Source organism: Haliaeetus albicilla, chromosome 16 (assembly GCF_947461875.1).
Source record: "Haliaeetus albicilla chromosome 16, bHalAlb1.1, whole genome shotgun sequence".
Lineage (NCBI taxonomy): Eukaryota > Metazoa > Chordata > Aves > Accipitriformes > Accipitridae > Haliaeetus > Haliaeetus albicilla.
Genome location: NC_091498.1, coordinates 607,500 through 627,513, shown reverse-complemented (window position 1 = coordinate 627,513; position 20,014 = coordinate 607,500). Strand labels below are relative to the sequence as shown.

The 20,014-nt window shown below is 45.3% G+C and overlaps 1 protein-coding gene across 4 annotated transcripts in view; it reads right to left on the bottom strand.

Annotated features, from left to right (window-relative positions):
- The window catches only part of FHL3 (four and a half LIM domains 3), a 31,052-nt gene extending 11,576 nt beyond the window's left edge, over positions 1 to 19,476 (bottom strand). Inside the window, exon 1 of one of the 4 annotated variants that reach the window (XM_069802818.1) lies at positions 19,322 to 19,476. Coding sequence is in view for 2 of the 4 variants with exons in the window: in XM_069802815.1 (XP_069658916.1) it covers positions 5,706 to 5,712 (7 nt within the window). In the remaining 2 variants the exon portion in view is untranslated. Of the gene's footprint in view, positions 1 to 5,705; positions 5,906 to 19,321 lie in introns of those variants that run through there. The other 3 variants (XM_069802817.1, XM_069802815.1, XM_069802816.1) reach the window with 3 other exon arrangements.
- Between the last annotated feature and the right edge of the window lie 538 nt (positions 19,477 to 20,014).

Below are 20,014 nucleotides of genomic sequence, written 5' to 3'. Positions count from 1 at the left end.
TGAATTACCATAAACGTTTGGCCAGGTCTCTCAGGAAGGCCAATAAACCTTAGAGAGACCATACGCAGAGTCAGCTATCCGCACATGGAAATAGTTTTGGCCTTGATGTGCTTACAGACTCTCCAGCAGGCATGGCTGGGTCTGCAAGAAATCTCGACACCCTGAGGCCGTGAGCTGTTGTGCCTGCGGAGTGGGGACTGGGGCTGTCAGGAAGTTCAGGGTCCTAAGGAACTCCAAAACTCTGCTCTGGTTTCATAACACCAATGAGTTCATAGACCTTTTTCCCCCCAGTACTAAATTTCTCATTCTTTCTCCTAAGATAAGGAAACTTAAAACAAAACTTTTCCTATGCAAAAGGAAAACCTGCTGCTAACAAGTCAGGCTCTCACAAGGCAGCATCCCCATACAAGGTAATGGGACAAAGTTCTAAGCCAGTATTTGTGCACTCTGGGACTTTTGCTCCTTCTCTACCCTTTAAAGAATCTCTTTTTAATGAGGCCGCAGTTGCAGGGGGATCCAATTTTCCATGCTACAGTGGAAAACCAGGCGGGTTTGCCCATCTGAGATTCAAATTGTAATTTCTTGTGGCCAAGACCTTGCTTTGCATTTGGTTTTCAGCTCCTTCTGTCCCTTTCCTCCCCACATCCTTCCTACCCAAGCAGGTCCCCTGAATCCAGCTGTGAGCTAAAGCATCCACACGGTGAGCATGAAGATACATGGTTTGGAGGAAGAGAAAGAAAGGATCTATTCGAACAACACCAGTGAGAAACACCAAGCTTCCTGTGGGTGCCCATCTTCACTGTGTCTGGCCACATTCCAAAAACTCAACAGAGGGACAGCAGAGTGCAGGCTGACAAGGAGAAAGGCAACAGACAATTCAGCCCTTGCTCTAGACTTATTTTCTTTAAGGAAAGTTAATTCTACCAGGGTCAGAGTAAGAAGCTTAAGAGTCCCTACTATGCAACCATAAAATGAAAAACTCTGCCCAGAAAGAAAGAAAGGAACAATTTCAGAGTTAAAAATTTATTACTAAACACCTGTAAGGGTTAATTAACTATTTCAGGTTCTGAATAAAATCCTTCCCCTCTATCGGGGGCACAGCTAACAGCACCAGAGCTGTTAAGACACATTCAGAACAAGCAGCCTATGTCATTCTGCTGACATTAAAACCCCGTGTTTGCTCAAGAGATCAGCTGTTAATCTTATTGAAAACCTATGCAAAGTAAGCAAATTCTGTACACTCAACAGATGAGGAATTGAAACCATTTGGGCAGTTTGGACCTGTTATGATTCAAAGAGACCACTTAACTGAAGGAGGAAGCCCAAGAGCAGAGGAGTAAGATATGAACACATCAGAAACTCCTCCCCAGCCAAATGAAGTCCCTTTTACCAGACAGTTAAGAAACCTGTGGCTTAAAAACATGCCAGAAGAGATTCTGGCTGGTCTCTGAAGAGGCTTGGGAGAAGAGAGCGCCAGCCTGGCCCAAGCTCCACATCGCAGGTACCTTCTCCTGCCATGTGCAACACTGACCAAGCAGGAGCCTGCTGGCAGCAATAGCTCGCACCAAGCCAGTCTGCTACTGAAGCTCATAACTGGCCGTAGGGCAGCAGCTGCAGACATGGCCAGGTTGACCATAATAGGAAGAAAGATGCTGGAGCCAAGTTTCGGAAGCGCGACTGATCATAGGAGCTTCGGTGTGATCAGAGGAGCGGGAGTCACAGTCCAGGGAAATGGTTGCTCGTATCAATTCTTAAAAAGAAGCAAGGAACAGGTGTGCAATTGCTTTCTGAACTCCTGCTCCCTTCTCCTCTCAAGCACATTAGTCATCCCATTTAAGAGAGAAGGATACACTCCCATTCAATTACAGTAACAGTGACATCAAAAACATTGGAGTGCACACAATCTTCAGGCTTTCCTCATTGGTGACAGTCAGTGGGCATAATACCAGCCCAGCAGCAGCACTTCCAGTGTCACTGCAAAGAGTCTGCCAGTGTTGGACTGCACCATCAGCTCACACAGCATCCCCACCATGGGAACACACATAATTCCCATCTGCCTGTCATGTCTCAGCCTCAACAGCCCTGGCAAAAATGCCATCAGCTAGTGGGTGTTTGACAAATCACATCATGAGAGTCTGCCAATGTCAAATCCAGAAATTCCCTTAGTTTTCCTCTTTCAACTTGAAAATCGGGCAAGAACGAGGAACTTGTTGCTCATAAGCTTGTGCTTATGCCTTTCAGACATATTGAGGAGACCGTACATTAACCATCATCCTACTGGCAACAAACAGTAATGCAAGAACACAAAACAAACCCTAAAGATAGTCATCAACCATATAAAACAAATTAATGGGCAGTGGCTGGCCTCCAGGCCCCAGGTTTCACACCAGGTCTAGGCAGAAGCTAATGTGGACCATGAAATGCCCATTGCTTAGAAGTGGTATCATTTATCTGTGAACCTTCTTTGCCCATGTCATTATGAAGTGATGGACAAGAAAAGCTGGTGGGAAGGGATCACAACTGGATTAGGTTTCTTCAAGAAAGTCATGAAGAGAGTATATATAAATGAACATGAAACTATGAATTGGTAGATAAGGTGCTTCATGTCACCTACCTGTTGTGCCATATGTTTTCTTGTTCCGTGTGCTACAGCCTCGTAACACCACACATCATTGCAATTACAACCTTGCACGAGGTACAGAGCCCCTGCATGAAGTCCGTATTCTCCAGAAACAAACATATGACCACAAAGATCAAACGGGAAAATGCATCCATGCCCCAAACTCAAAAGACGGAACTCTGTTGCACAGAGCCTAGGATGTCCTAAACCTTCCAAGTGCAGAAACCCAGTGAGATCTTTATAATGCCCTGGCTATTACAGAAAGAAAAAGGGAGTCCCAAACAATAAGCATGTTGTGAGGATTATAATCTAGCAATGAAAGTTTAATTTTGGACTGAATTGATTTATGCCCGTGTAACCCAGCAAAGTTGGCCCATAGCCATATAAATGCCTAACTGCTTATCCAACTACACAAACCCAGACTCCAGCAGTAGTGTTTCAAAATCTCTTTGCCCCATGAAATAAAGGTCATATCCAGTACACTAGAATTCGAACATGAAAGCATGACAGGAAATGACTAACTGCACACTGAGGCCAATTTACCTTCATCTTAGATCTGCTCAGCACACAAGAATCTTGCAATTCAAACAGACATCACAGCCTATATGCAGAAAAAATAATCTGACTGTTCTAGTTGCTAGCTCTTGGGGTCTGTGCATCTCAGTACAGCTAGCACTGCAAAATAATGGAATTCCGCTCTATTTCCCTAAAGTTCTCTTACAATTCTAACCTTATGCTGTAGTTTTCACTTTTCTTTCCCTTAGAGGTAGCTGTTTTTTAAATTGAGGATGAAGCCATTCTTATTTCTGAGGTGATACATAATTTAAGTTATTGTTTACAAAGCGTTTTATAGTCCCTGAATAAAAGGTACTTAGGAGATTATACCTCTCTCTTGCACATAAAGGCAATCAGGGGGCTGCTTCTGAACAAGCATGCACGTGAGCTTGTGGACAGGCTACAGGGGACGAATGCAGTCACAGTGTGCATGTTTTGTGCTCATATGCTGAAAAGCAAACCTGCGTGGTCTGAGCCCAATCCCTTATTAACTGTCTTCTCCAGAAAGCCTGGCAGCTCTTTTGCTGATTAAGGCTCTCCTCAACTTCAGTTTTTTTTAAATAAACAAAGCAACTTTGACTTACAGTAGCAGGAAAAGACGTATAAACCAGACATGTTTTATTTAATGCGTACCTATTACTTAAAGGGCAAAGTGAATTTTTTCACCAAATTTGGTCAAAATATTCCCTTTTCCGATTTGATTCTTTGTCTCCCAAACATGAACATTTGTAGTTGGTTTCTTGCATATAAGCAGACATACTGACTGAGAAAGTAACCTGCATTGTAACCCTGGCAGTTTTGTGCCTTTTAGGGCTCTCCACCTGCATGCAAAACCAGCAGAGCGAAGAGAAAGCCAGAAGGTGACAGGGGAGACGCTGCAATGACACTCGTGTGCCACCCAAGCTCTTGCCCAGCAGCTTCTCTCCCACCATCCCAATCACTAACCATGGGCCTCTCCACCTGTGCTGGCTATTTGCACAAGAAGTAAGGACAGGCTCCCTCTAAAGTACTTTTTACAGCTGCTGGTGTCCCTTGCAAGCAAAGGCAATCACAGCTCTGTAGCCTGCAGCATGTGAGCAGCTTCTAAATCTGGGGAAGGACTGAACCCTGGCAATGACAAATTGTCTCAGGTTACCATCCCGAGAACTGCTTGCCTGTGATCTGAAACAAAACTAAGATCATCTGTTGCCTGGGAGATGCTGTATGTGCCAGCTGCACCCCCCCCTGAAAAAAGGTAGGGCTCTGCAAGGACAGCACAGCTGAGCCCTCGAGAGTTCAAGAAAGTACCGAGTGGGGACAGACAGGGCACCGGTGGGAGAGGAAGACAACCTCTTCTCTTAGCTGCTGCCTTGCCAACGTCGAAGTGAAACAAGTTTCCTTCTCCTGTGGCTGCAGATTTCTCTGCTAGGTGATCTGGTCATCAGGTGTCATTTACTTTTACTATACAGAGCTGGTTATCTTCAAATCAGTCTCCTCCCTAACACATTTCTCACTGGCCCCTTTAAAAATTACTCTTAAGTACTCTACACTTTAAACAATAGAAGCCATCAATTCTAATTGTCACGTATTTTACATAAAATCTCTAAGAAATAACTCTTTGCAAGCACTAAAAAGAAATCTGCAAGATGCAAAGTACTTTCCAATTTCTGCCATGCTGTGCTGCCACACTGAGATAAAGAGTCTTTGGTGGTACCCATGAAAGGAAAAATGGGTGCCACATCCAAAAGACTAAGTGGAAACAGCTATTTTAAGGGGCACAAATGCTCACAAAAATTTATGAATGCCTTTATATCATGCAGCTACACATTAAGTTTCCAACATCTATGCCCCTGCCCGCTGGATGTGTCTGTCTGTGAACGAGTGCTGCTGCTCACCACGCTGGCAGCACTTCAGTCTGGGCAACATGGAGCACTGCTGCTGGCAGGCGGCATGGTAAAGCACATGTGCTGACTGTGCCTAAAAACTCACAAAGAGAGAAAACCTGCTACTTTACAGGAAAAAACCCCACATGAACAGAAAAGAAGTAACAATATTAGAGAGCCCCTGATCCAGCTCTGTGGCTCATTTACAGAACCTCATCCTCTCATTCAAATCTGAGATTTACAAGGAAAGCTACATGAAACACATTTGTTACAGATTAAAAAGGAACCAAAAGGTCAGAGTTTTAACTGAGGCTCCTCCCATGACAACTTTCAGGTAAAGACCAAGAAGAGTTGATGTTTCAGTCCCTGAAGCAGCAGATATGAAGCAAAGCCCCCTTTTTTTGCTGCAGAGAAGATGCTCCGCACTCGTTCACTGAAGGAAGCAACAGCAACCTGCTCTCTGGCTAGATCGAAAGATTTTCCAAAGCTTTTTGCATGCTCAGGCAGTTTGAGGACCATGAGCTTCACTGCAACAAGATACCACCAACACCCTAATAACCCTCCCTCTGTTCTCCTAACCAACCAGAACAAAAATGCTCTATTTACAAGCTATTTGTCCCAAACTGGCAAACCCCTGGAAACAAAAACTCAGGTCAGTTCTCTGTTACCTTGCATTGCAGAACGGGATGGACCAGCGTCAAACCCAACAGCCTCAGCGGCAGCAGCACTGTGAGAAGCAGCGCGAGGGTGGCTCTCCCAATGACTCACACCGCAGACAGTTAGAGCAGGTGCGACCAGCAAGGGACTCTCACTAGTAAATCATCACTTCACTAGCAAAACACTCAAGTGCTTGCCCAGAAACAAAAAGCAGGCACATCATAAACCAGAGGGTGACATCAGCACAGGGATTGCATTTCCTACAGAGGTTTAAATGTCATTACTTGTGACTAGAAATTGGACACTTACAATTCAAGTTACTCTAAATTTTCGTAAGAGACATAAGAATTCAGATTCCAATTTTGTGTAGATATAGTTCACTTGCAAACCCTTTCTATTTCTCAGTGTCATGATGACAGGGGGAAAAAAAAAAAAGAGAGAACAAGCAAAACTCCTAACAGAAAGTGAAAAGCTAATGAACATTATTATTAGCCTGACTTACCAAGTCAGGTGCTAACCAGGTGAGCCGCAGAACTCGTTGATATCCACTGGAAAGGGTCTGTGTTATTCAAACAGCATGATCTACTTGGGACTCAGCTACTCAAAATCTCTGGATTGCCCTCTTCCACTCTTATTCAAAGTTCTGCTCTGCGTCTTTTTCTAAAGTTAAAACTCAAAGCTATCAAGGATCTGAAAGCACTTACTTCATCTACTTCATCATTCCTTAGTTGAGTCATTGTTTCACAGAGCATGAAGCATGATATAGTCTGTGCATATGGTCTAACACCTTTACCAACCTGAAGTGCATTTCTGATTTTCCACATGCAGCTCTTCAGGCTCTCCAAAAGCAACACATCCAAGACTTCTATACAAGCACAATGGGCCAGATTTAATCTTCCTGTGAGTTACATGATGTTTGCATAGGGTTGAGAAACGCTAGAAATAAAACTTCTTTTGGCTGAGTTACATGCAACACACTGTACTTTTTGCTATTAATGACTCTTTAGTAAGCACCACTACTACTCTACATATTCCAGAACCCTCCGAGTTAGGCATCACAGCAATTTTCTTGATACGAAGTGTTCACTGGGTTAAAGGTAGCCACTGAAATGCCTTAAAATTTAAAAGCTGACTTTTCTATTTGAAAATTTCCATGTGCTGAGAAAAGAGGCAGATGAGAATAACTAATCCATATTTAAGGACACAAGCTAAAGGATTAGTTTCTTTACTTGGAAAGTAGTTTAGCTCCCTGACTCCCTACTGCAAATAACAGAAATATTTATGACGATCCAGTGCAAGACCATAAATGCAAGAGCGCTCAGTTTCCACAGATCTGGCACCCCTGTACCTCTCATAGGATTGTTGCTTCCTCAATTCCGTAACAGCTGTCACCAGCAAAAACATTATTTACCCTTATAATACCTGCAGGGCAGGGTGTTATTTTATCTCCCTACTGGGATTTGCACCTCAGAGGGTTTTGGCAAAAGGCAAGCCTGGTAGAACTAAAAATGGAACCAAGATCCAAGTCCCTGTCCATCTTTCTTCTCCTTCTGAGATGCAGCACATATCCCCGTCAGCCTGGGAACCATGACACTAATGCATGTTATAGATGTATGTCCAAATAGATTCCACAAACTGAACTCTTTGTGAGAAGCAGGGGAAAAAGGAAGGAAGAGAAAGACATGATCTTTAAGGTCCCTTCCAACACAAACCATTCTATGACAGACAGACAGAGTGCTGTGCAAAGTACAGTTAATCCAGATGCCAGATCTTTCGACCAAGTAACACCATGCCTTTGCTAGTTGCTCCTACTATTTAAACATTGGGCTTTAAAAGTGAGCATGCTGAGCTGAAAGAAGGCACTGGAGTAGTGCAGCACCAGGAGTTACACACCAGTTCAAACTGTTAGTTCTTGAGACTACAAAAAGCCATGTTTTCCTTAAATGAGGGTAGTGGAATTCCAAGGTGAGGTCAAAAGCCCGGCAAAAGTCAGCAGCTCAGGCTAGTATGTGATGCTGTCAGCATGATGCTGACAAAAGTAGTCCTTGCAGTCAGAGACAGTTCTGGACCCACTTTTTTTGTTGCTGTTCTTTCTTCACCATCTTCACATCCTAAGCAATATCTAGGAATACTGCCATCAGATGTGGACCTCAGAGAGGAATTTTTGTCTTCAACCATGCTGAAGTTAGGCCTTTCAGATAGACATATTATTCAATTTCTTTTGTTTCATTAGAAGAGCCTTAAAAAGCAGACATTTTTCACCAGCAGTACTGAGTTACTATACACGCGGTTTTAGCGGAAAACGGCATGATCTGCAGCCACACATATCTAAACTACAACAGAAATTACATGAGGGAAATCCTGTGGGCTTGGATCATTCAAGAAATAAGGTTGCTTTACAGTTACAAAACCAACACATGTCTAGAATGGGCTCTAAACTGGTAAGATACAGTCTGAAAAATCAACTGCTAATTGTTTTTACAATTTGCATTTTATATTAAAAAACCTCCCAAAGACCTCAGGAGGCAGAGCTCAGCCTGGAAAGGATTTTATGGTTACACTGTAAACCCACAGAAAGCAGGGATCTAGAACGGAAACAGTTCATTACAGCTAAAGTACTGATCCTGGGTTCTGCCTGAAACGGCTGGGATTATTTCTCCAGTTAAGCAAATTCCTGTTACTGAAACCCACTCCGACATTTAAAGAAACTTGGAGAAGATGCTGAGTAGTCACTCTGCTTCCCAGATAACGAGATCGGAACCACATTAATTGATGAATTTCTAAGTGAACACTTGAAATTTGGGTAAACAAATTCAAAATATCAAGGCCGTATTTATATTCTGGGGTAATAATTAAATATTTAATATCTTGTGGTTCCAGTATTCTAGGTTTTTCTATGCACCAAAATATTTAGTCATGTAAAAACCATCTGTAGCAGCTGGAAGCCATTCATTTGGCCCGCTAAGATTCATTAGTTTAAAAATACATAAATAAAGTGTTCATTTTATTTCCAAAAAGCCAACACTGCCGCTTTCAGCTCTGTTAGGGTGCTTGGTGAATAATGCTTATGCAGTATTCTCAGCAGGAGGTATCAGATGCCACAGTTTCACAAATGCATACAAATATCTGTTAACTAAAACAAGTCTTGTATTTAGGTTAGTGCTCTTCTGTACTAACTCAAGTCACTATTCACAGCAATATGAAAACCAGCTTGCAAATAGTTCAATCCCTATTTTTATTCTTTCTCCTATGCTCCCAAATCCCCAGTGCCGAAATCGCCTTTTAAAAATTACTGATGAAATTTCTCTTCAGAACTGGTATTCAGATACCTGTGTTAAAGCATTACAAAACATAAGCCTCCATGCATGCCTTTTCTCTCCAAGAAGTTCCTGCATAATCTTCATACAGCTTTTTAAAAATCAAGTAAACAAGAGGCACAGCTGAGATTGTAAAAAAGAGTTGAATTTGGCTTAGTATCCATAGGGATCACTTTTCTGGCCAACAGTTTGCAAAGGGTTATTTATTGGATAGCCATTTTTCTTTTGCTGGAAGATGCTGAGGGTTTAGCAAAGTTTCTGCAAAGTATGCAACAGTATTCAGCATTTGCTCAGCTAATGAGTTAAATCCCTGCAGCTCTCCGTTGACTTGAAGATTATGGGTGTAGGAAAAGGGAATGCTCGGAGAGGGGAACTTTCAGCAGTCACCACCAAACTGCGGTTAAAACAGACACCAATGACTCTATTCAGCTCCCAAACCTCAGACAGTTTCCATTTTCTCAATAACAAAGCATTTTTGTGGAATGAGGTAACAGCCTCCATCTGCCAGGTCTAACTCTCCACGAAGATTTCTCAAGAGCCTGGCTGAAGGAGGGCTGGCCAGCTGAGGCGGAGAGGGCTGCAAAAGGCAGGAGTCCCTTACGCCTGGGAAACAAAGGACAAAGCTGCAACAGGACAGGCATGGAGAGGAGACTCTTTGGGATCGCCACACAAATTCTCCTGGAGTTTGTATCAAAAGTAGCCTCAAGTGAGCTCCAACTGGTGCACAGCTGGAGAGTGCAAAAGGTTGAGGAAAGAGTGAGACTTTTCACTAAGGATGGACTGGGGCAAGCAGGAGGGAGCAGAAGACAAACGGATGCCACAGGTTCAGTGTTCAGCAATCCATCATAAATGTGTCACAAGTACAGAGCTCTGTGATTGAGATGTGAACACAGGTCTGTGAGCACATGTTGCGAGATGCACAGTGCCAACAGGAACAGACACCCTGCTCTCCAGAGGACAGCACAGCTCCTGCGACCAGCTGCTCAAGCTGGGAGATACCCTTCCACACCTGAAATGTTGTGTATCTGAGCCAGAGCAGGTACAGCCTCAGAACAGAGGCTGGGAGAGTTTTTTGTTTTGTTCTTGCCTTGTTTTTGTATTTGGCAGCCTGTATCTTAGCCTCTCAATTCCAGGGATGCTGACCACCTATCCATCCTTTTGATTTAAGGCAAAGTCAGCTCAGCTCTTCTGAAAAGCAGACTGTTCATTTAGATTCAGATGAAGATTCTGCCCCCCCCCCCCGCTTACTCTTGCTTCCCTCTGTAAGCAGCCACTTGTTAGTCAGCTCCCTTGCAGTTCTGAGACTCTCAGCTCCAGGTTCAACACATCTCAACTGCCTGCTCTACCAAAGGATGAGCAAAAGAGAACACCACAACCCCAGGCTCACTCAAGCAAATAAAGGTAAAAACCTTGGAAGAGCATGGAGAGATGAGGCCAGCTGGAAAGAGCTTGGAGGAAGAGGTGGCTACACAGCACGTAACATCAGGAAAGGATCTTCGTGGTATATGAGAGTCTTCTGATCTACTCCTTGTCCCTGCATATATAAATGTTTAAAAAGCAATGCAGGAAATTCTCTGGGACACTGCAGCAGCTGGTGCAAATGGATGACCTGTGACTCGGGCAGGTCAGAACATACAGGATCCAACTTAGCTACTATTTTGGTAAATAGTGCTGCCAAGAGCAGTTATTCACAGCATTTGGAGCCCTCATTCCTCCTGTGTGGCAGAAGACATTTGAATATAAATTTTAAGAATCACAATTCAGAGGGATTAGAAAACATTTCTAGAAAATCCATTCTGATTGCATTATTTTAGTCCGGTGCATCAGGTTTTCTATTTACAAGGACAACAACAAAGATTCCCAAGCAGAAACTGCCCCAAAGCCACTTTGCACAAATTTAATTGAAATTTGCAACCTCCAGATCTATGATACTACTGCAGTACAAAGGAAGAATCAATGAGGATAGAAATGTAAGTGCAGATAGTCTCATTTAACATTCACCAGAGCATCAGCTTTACACACTTCCGCTACTCTGCCACAAAACTTTGTAGCTAAAGACTCAACAAAACCAAATACATTTAATCCTGGTGCTATCTAGTCCTAGGGAGATACTGAAATCTGTACACTCATATATAGTCATGTGCACTAACAAGCAACAAACTCATAAAAACATGTGGAGCAATAGGAACTCAACTTACCTGCAACCCAGATTGAGCAATGTGCTAATTAGGAGAGAAATTTCACTTCCAAAGACGCCAATTCTCTAACCATTAATCTTTATTACTGCAGATCAGGCACAGCCTCCCAGACACACGCTGATGCAAACCAAGGAGGAGCTTTTTAACATCAGAAGATAAGGGGCATACTCCCACCACTGCTACTAATTTCCTGAATAGCCTCGTACAACTTCCTTCTCACCTCTACATCTAGTTCTCCCATCTAAAGCAAAGGCAATTTTTCAGTTGGTTTTCTAAAGGCCTTTGCATTCCCATAGCACTTTCTCCTGAAGTTTTGAAAACGTTAATATTGACCTCCTCACTCTCTAGTTTAATACCACATACCCAGCTGGATACCTGGAGAACACAACTAGAAAGTGGCATACCTTCTTTCCCAGCCAGGACAAAATATTTCCCAAGCCAGTTTTCTTCCTATGAAGAATGCTGCTGTCAAATCTCAAAAATCCATGCTGCTAATACTAGCCTCAGTGCAAGGTCAGCCAAAGAGGACTTCCATCAGAGATGAGCTCTGCTAGAGAAGGTTCCCTGGAGATTATAAGAATAGTACAGTCAAGCCCAGATGGCAACAATGTGCAAAGCACATTTCCAGCAAACACAGTGACTGGGCAGAGGACTACGCAAACTAAAGTCCACCCTGATTTCTGCTATCTGCTAGCTAAACCCTGAAGTCTAGGCTGAGGCCTTTGGGAAAGGTCAGGATAGTCTTACAGGCTCTCAAGATACTGCTTTTGTTCTCACTATTTGCTTCTCAATTCCTTTGTTAAAAGATACTAATCTCTCTGTAAGGCAGTTATTTGGAGCCAAGAGTTTAGATATTATTGCAAAACATATGCTTAAAAGAGACTGGAAATGATGTTGGCACTGTTACAGAGGGGAGCAAAGCGCAGCTTTGGGTCAAAACAAAAAAAAATAAATCTAAGCTAGTAAGCAATTCCCATGTGATAGTTTAGGAGAGCCAGCAAAATCTTCTTCTAGAAAGAAAACAATACTGTGAGAACGAAGCTAACAAGAGCTGGCTCTTGGAAAAATAAAACGGCCAGTAATGAGCCAGAGTATTGCCAACAGCACATATCCAAGGGAATCTTTCTGGGAAACCGACCCAAGTCGTTACACTGGAAAGCCCTGAGGGACTAGGGAGCTTGAGGCTAAAAGCTGGCAAATTGCTTCATCAGTTAAGGTTGGTCCCAATGTTTTCTACTGCGTAAGAATAATTTGTTTTAGCCTACAGGTCTCTACAGAGCAACGGGTAAATTCAGGCTGCTTCCGCTGGGAAGGGAAACGGAGTGCTCGGCAAAGCCCTGCCCAATGGGACGTTTTTTAGGTTTCCCACCATTGCTGACATCCCTTCAGCCCAACATCCAGCCCAGCGCGCTCAGGCTGTTGGCTTTGCTTTCCTCCCTGCACACCCCTAGTGCTCCTTGGTGCTGCTGCTGCACACCAGGCACCGCCTGCCCATTACCTGGTGGGAAAATCATGCGAGCTATTTCGGCCAGCACTCCACCAGTGAGCGGTTGCCACAAAAATGTGATGACTGTGCCTCCTCAAAAGCATCTTCTGGAGACTCATTCACCCAAAATGGATGCAGTTAGAGCAATCATTCTGATGTATCTTGTTTTCCAGAGGGATAAAGAGAGGACCTTGCTCTCTCTCTCTGTTTCAGAGACATTAGTTAATACACCAGGAAATAGGTACACTGATGTGGAGTGATAAAAGCAAGGCTTTTGTTTGCAGCCTTCTCTTCCATTTCCAGTCCAGCTACTCAAAGTTACAGGAGTGTACAGGGAGCACAGAAGACAACAAATATGATCTCTAACTGAGCTTCTGTGCTGGCAGAGAAAAATCCTGCATTGGCAGGGGATGTCAAGGTGCTGTCTAATGACTTTCCTCCTCTTCCAACTTCTTTTCTGATTCATGCTGCCATCTTCCTTGCAATTGACCTAAATAACATGTTCAGGCAGCTCTGGAAGTATTTCTGCCTCAAACTTCAATAGCAGCAAGATGTCCACATCTGGAAAGGGTATTTCTCAGGAAAGTCACAGCACAGGTGGCTTAGGAGCATCTTTCCCAAGAAAGGATGAGAAGCACCCTGCCTTGTCTCATTTCACCAGTAAATAAGACTTCCTGGCTGCAGGAGAACAAAGGTTGCCCAGGAGCAAAGAAAACACATCCTACGTCTGTGCCCAAGCCCCAGCAAATCTGAACAATGTGGGCAGAGTATGCAGTTACCTCATTTCCAGGTGTGCTGTCAGCATGAGCCATGACTGGCTTGGGATGAAAGAGGAAAAACTGTTCCTAGATCTGGACTTGTCTGCATCGTTTATGGTAATTATTGCCCAGCAGCCTTTAATCCTTTAATGTCATATCACACTCTCAGCCCTCAGTTTCTCTAGAACCTTTTGATCACTGCTTGCCATTCCACTACAGAAGAGGCTGGAGGACAGAGTGCAAGACCGTGCTATCCCACCAGAGCCAAAGGCATGCCAACCCAGGCCTCAGGAAGGGGAAAGCAAAGAAAGCCACTGCAAAAGGACTTTGGCAGGTCAGCCATCTTCAGACACACAGTGATTACGTATGCTAGCAACATACAAGCACTTAAAACAGTTATAGTACCTTTCCAGCAATTCACTTCAGCACCTTTTATAACATAACACAGTACCCAAAAGCACTGCATCACAGGAATACATGGACAATCCAGCCCCACCACTTCACAGTGGCTTCACACACAGAAAGATTTTTGATCCTTTCCTGATCTCATTCTTTCCTTTACCATAAGTTTAGGCACTCCTGATAGCCACGTAGCTATCTCACCTCCTTAAAACCCCCCACAGACTACTGATCTCAATGTTATCTTACAGCAATGGCCTTCACAGGCTGCGTACTGTGTAAATGAAAAAGTAAAAAGTCAATTGAAAATGCATCTATTGCCAACAAGGAAATGGACTGTGGGGAAATACAGGAAAGTATTCCAAAACTGCATGGACTGCCACCACACTTCCAGCTCTCAAGTGAGGAAGTGCTAGCCTGGGGTTTGTGCACTATACCTTGGAAGGCAGGCACTAGATCCTCAGCAGCCTAACAGATCCCTTTCTGATTCAAAGAATACACATAAATACAGTTCCCCTATCAGAACAGAAAGGAAGTTATACTTGATCTGTACCACCTCTTTTTCAGCTAATTGAGCTTCAAAACTAAAGCAGAAAAGATGCAAGCAAAACTCACACATCTTTGTGCTACAGCATGCCTGTTTAGTCCACAACAGCTAGTCTGTATCTGTTATCTCTACATTTTTTATTAGCTCATGTTTACTTTGGCTGCACATCCAAGCACTCATTTAAACAGGGTGAGAGAGGAAAATCTTGGACTCTCAACAATGGCCAAGCAGTTTAATCTGCCACTGGGGACAATGACTTGACTCCTATTGGCGTTTAGTGCTGGCAAGGTCAAGTGTAACATGTGCTGAAGGAAGCACTAGGGAAGCAGATCCACAGCCGTTCCAACAACACTGAGCATTTCCTTGAGCTATTCAGAGGTCCCTTTCCCCCTGGTGTGTAGAGAAAACAGCTCCAGCTGTCCAGTCACCTGCACTGGCTTCTCCACTCACTGGATTTATGACATTGGAGGCCGCTAACAGCTCCAGGTTAGATACAGCACATTCCTCTGGCTTACAGCTCAGACATTCAAAACTAAGTTAGGAAGCAGTTAAGATTATGTCCTTGGCATCAGCCACCAGGTTGGTGCTGGAAGATAATTTATATTCCTGAACAGAACTGGCACTGGGCAGGTTGGGCATAAACATCAACAAACTTTCGTCCAGCGATGACACCAATGGGAAGGGTCTAGAGTTAATATTTATCCATGGTGCTGATATAAGAAATTTTTTTTTGTATTTGAGAAGTTCAAAATACTTTACACAAAAGAACTCTGCAACTTGCAAGGCTAGGACAATCTACAGTAACATGTTCAGAGGCAAATAAAAAATGGTATGAGTTAACGTTAACAGTCAGATGACCACAGGCCAAATAAAGCCAAAGGGAGACTGCACTAAGAACAAGAACATAAATTTCAGGATTTTTATTCCATTGCTATTTGGATTCTGTGTTAACATATTTCTAAATAACTCTTGATTAACTTAGCCCTAATGGACATGTCTTTCTGATTCCTTCCACAGTAATATTATCCTTTTGGTGGACTCCTGTTGAGTAAGGGCAGAATCATTTCTTAAAACTGTTCTCCATTTAGCAAATATCAACAGACACAAAATGAGTCACTCAGCAGAGGCAATTCTGCTAGGATGAAATACAGGAAGGTGGAAGCCATGTGGCATTCTTCAATTTCCCCTTTCCCTTCACAATCAGACCCTTGATATTTTCTTCCACAGGAAAACTGACACTCCTCCTCCCTGTAAACTGCTGACAATTGTGTTTTACACCTGGCAAAGCCAGCGCAAAACGGAAGGAAGAGAAGAAACAAAGACCAAGGATTTTTCTCAGCAACTACATCTCCTCAGAATGCAGCATTTTTCTTTCCAACTGTAGCTAAAGGCCCACCACTTCTTAATGCACAAAGTCTAGTAACTACGTATCAGCCGTCATGAGAAATGCCACCTCCTCTGTGGAATGGCTGCAGAACAGAGCGCGCTGCAGCAGCTTCATGGCAGCTGCTTCACAGAGAGCAGTCAGAGCTGTCAAGACTGGCTGTGGGACCCAAGTCCCACTGAAACCAACAAAGCACGTGCAGCTGAACCCCTCTGCTTGCAAACTCTCAGCCCTTGTACTTGAATGACCTATCCTTTAAAAGTGATCTTAAACTCTTGGTAGCAATCTGAAGATTAAATAATACTGGTGAAGTTTCTCTGCCCCCTAACAACTGGTCTTTTCCCTTTCCTAGATGCAGCTGGTTTCTACTGTTACAGCTGTCCTTATTTTTTTTTTTTTTAATTTAAACAGAGTAAACCATTTACATTTGTTTTCATGACATCACCAGGCAAAACACTGTCAAGTTCTTTCTGAATTTTTCCAGTTTGGCCATCTGCACCTATTTCAGCAGAAATAGTCAAAGTCCTCTGAGGAATGAGGTGTAGCAGCTTGCGCTCTGGTGTCAAATGCTGAGCAAAACTGCAAATGTCATTTGCACCACCTTCTTGCCAGACCAAGCTGGGTGCTCCACAGTGGGCACAGGCAATCCAAGAACAGCAGATGTCAACCAGGGATACTGAACACCAGAGGAGAAATGCTTCCCTTACTTGAGCAATTAGAAGAAATTATGAAGCTGTTTGCCCAGTTAAGAAGTTTGGCTTTTATTCAGACGAGCCAGCCAGTCAGCCCCCACTTTTCTGTAAGCACCTTCATTGTCTATGGAAACTTTCTCACACGAAAGGTGAAGGAGAAACAGAAAGGTTTACACTCATGTCTCTCTCCCAAGGCTACAGCTGCAATTAGGGCTCTTGAAGCATGACCTCATGCAAGCTACGGACAGTGAAAATCCTACAGACATGAACGAGGACCCCAGAGGGCCACCATGAAAATCTTGTGTATCAGTGCTGTGACTACCATAGAAGTCCTTTTCCAGGGAGAGAGGGTGGGAATCACTTGAGCACTAAAAGTGATCAGTTTATTCCATTTTCTGCTGGCATTTCAAAAAACAGCAGGCCATGTAACAGCATCAGCTCAGCCACACTTAGGAACACAGTAGAAAGCATCTTACCTCATAGAGCAAGCAATAGAGCAAGTGGGTCCTGGCTGTGAACAGAACCAAGTGCTTCCAAAGTTGGTGCACTGGGAATTTCAGTAACCTGCCCGCAGAGAAGTTTTTCCTGGCTCCATCAGTTAAGGGTTCACCTCTGTCTTAAAGCTGGTAGGTCCAAAACCCAGAAGAACATCACTGAGCTGATACCTCTCAAATGTATTGACCAGTGAACACTACCTATAGCCACACAAGGCTGGCACTCTACAGGAAAAAAAAAAAGCATATGTCATCAGGGCAACCACAATGACACGGGCCAAGAAAGAGACTCCTGCCTTTCCTCCCCATAATGATGTCGGAGAGCTGAGCCACCCAGCTGCCAGCTGTGTCCTCAGACAGCATGGCTGTTTCAGAGTCCGCTCCAAAATGAACTGCAGTGTAAACAGGAAGCAGAGCTGACAGCAGACATGCTGCAGATGGCTGCAAATCCTGCAGAGGGAATGGCAGGGACCTACTGTCCTCCCAAACACCAAGGAGCCAGCCTGATCTTCAGCACACTAGTCACCACTCAGCTCTTCAGGTGCTATTCTGCAGGCAGGGGAGATGTGCAGATTTTCCCCCAAGAGGCACTTCAAAAACATCCAAGATGGAAAGACAGCAGTGCTCCAGAAGCTGAGACCATGGAACTGTTCACAGGGCTTCCTGCTAGGGAATTCTGGATATTTCCAAACACCACCCTACCTTCGGTGTGTCCCCACCACTCCCTGTGTACAGGTTTAAGGAGTTCTTATTCCAAACCATACTTTTTGCTGTAGACCATCCACTATAATTAGTGCCCACAACTAACTATATTTTTGTCTCCTATGCTCTGCCACCAGTATACAAAATTACAGACCTAGCTGCGTAACAATTAAAGTAATGCTCACAACTCTGTGCCTCTAAGGAAGGAGCCGGCAAGAGAAGCAAGAGAACCATATGGTCTCCATCCTAGGAAAAGGAACAAAAATGGCACGAAAGAAAGACAGAAGAAATGTCAGACGTCCCCTTTCCTGCTGTCCTGCTGATGGCCTGCCTATCAGGAAGTTAAACCATACTTTGACGAAGCAAATTAGGGAAATGTGACAGCTTCAACACCTTTGTGAACAACAGAAAAATATTACTCATGCCAAAGGCAGATACTTAAATACAAGAGACTCCTAAGGAAATGGCCAAGAAAATGCTTCTCAAAAATTAACAGTAAAGGAATATTTGACAACCACACATTCACGGCAGCTGGAAGAGCCACAGATTTCTAATGATTTCGTAGGAGAGTCAGAAAAGTAAAAGAAATCTCCCCACGCTCTTCCCTAGCTGTTCACTAGTGGCCTGTGCTGCCATCAGGATACTGCGTTCATCAGACCTTTGGCCTGGTCTAGGGTGGCTTTCCCTGTGCTCCTATAACGGATTTTCCACTTTGGAAAGATTTCTTTGTGATTTCCAAGACTGGGAAACAGTGAACGTACTAAATTCAAATCTAAGTATAGAAACTTCAGTATCAAAGCCTGCACTGTGAAGATAAGTAACCACCATCATATGCCATCCATTTGAGCTTTGAGTCACTAGAGAGTAATTCCTACTAACATGCTTCACCCAGGCTAACTATAAAGTATATCCAACATTTCCATTAATCCTCATGAAAGAGTCAAAGCGATTAATGTAACAGCAAGTACAAAATACCAACACTGGAAACCAGGAAATAAAACATTACCTGTAAGAAAACGCAACAATCTGAAACAAAACTGTGTTCAGTAAAAAGACATTTTGAAAAGAAGCTGAGCTATTTTTTAATAGCAAGGTTCAAACTGTGACTTTTGAGTCTTTGTTTAACACTCACAAAAAAAAAAAAAAAAAGCAAGGCTTTGAGTAGTCTTTCCCCATACCTACCCTGGGATTCTCTGGAAAGATAACGACCATTTAGGATGTGTTGAAAATTTCTCTATGCTACATTTGAGCATTTGGTTTAAGTTTACTTCCGAGTTTTATTGGTTAAGTTTTGGAGCTTTCTTAATAAAATACCAGTTAAGCATTGCAACTATACAGTCTGAGAGAGAGAGACACGGCCGAAAGATTTGGGTTTTTCTTTCAGAAAACGGTGCAAGCTCTGCTTCCCAGAACGCACCGAAGCGGAGCTCTGAGGGCGAGCCACATCCCGGGTAACGACAGACCGAGCCCAGCCGGGATGCCCGTCCCCGCAGAGCGCCAGGGACACCGGCGCGGAGGCACTTTCCCTTCCGCCCCCCCCGGCCCGCCGCCGCCCCGACCCGCCCGGGGCCGCGGGGGCCAGAGCGGGCGGCAGCGGCGGCTCCCGCCGCCGTCCCCCCCACCGGTGCCGCCCGTCCCGTCCCGACCCACCTGGTCGGTGTCCCGGTGCCGCGCCCCCCCCTCGCTGCTCGCCCGGCGATGGGCAGGCTCGGCGCGGCGCGGCTCGGCACTGCTCCCCGGCCCCGCGGCGCGGAGCCCGGCCCGGGGCGGGGCCGAGGGGCGGCGGGCTGGGCTGGGCTGGGCCGGGCCGGCGGGCTCGGCCGTCCGGTGCCCGCCCCGTACAGGCACTCGCCCCGAGAGCGGTTACGCCGCCGCCGCCTGCGAGTGGGACGCTCTCGGCAGCGGGGCCGCCTGTCCCCGACCCCCGCGGGACGAACCCCCCGTCCCCGTCCCGAGGCCGCCGGCCCGGCGCTAATCCCCTCGCCTCCCCCGTTCGCTTCCGAGCGGCCACCCCGGAGCCCGCCCGCCCCCCCCCCGGGCCGCGCTTCCCCGCTACTCAGCTCGGCGAGGCGGCGCGGGGCCGTCCGCAGGACGGGGGGGAGCAGTGGTGGCGGGCGCCGGGAGAGCCGGCCGGCCGCGGGCTCGTCTGTCGCCGAAGGGGCAGCGGGGAAAGACGCCGGCTCCCGCCCCGTAGGGGAGCCCCCGTCTACGGCTCCCGGCGCCGGGCACAAGGCAGCCCCGCGGAGTCTCCCCGCCGCCGCAGCCCGTCGCCTGCCCTGCGGCTCCCCCTCCCGGGCGCGGCGGCTCCCGCCCGGCGCGGCTCTTCCCCCGCCCAGCCGCGGG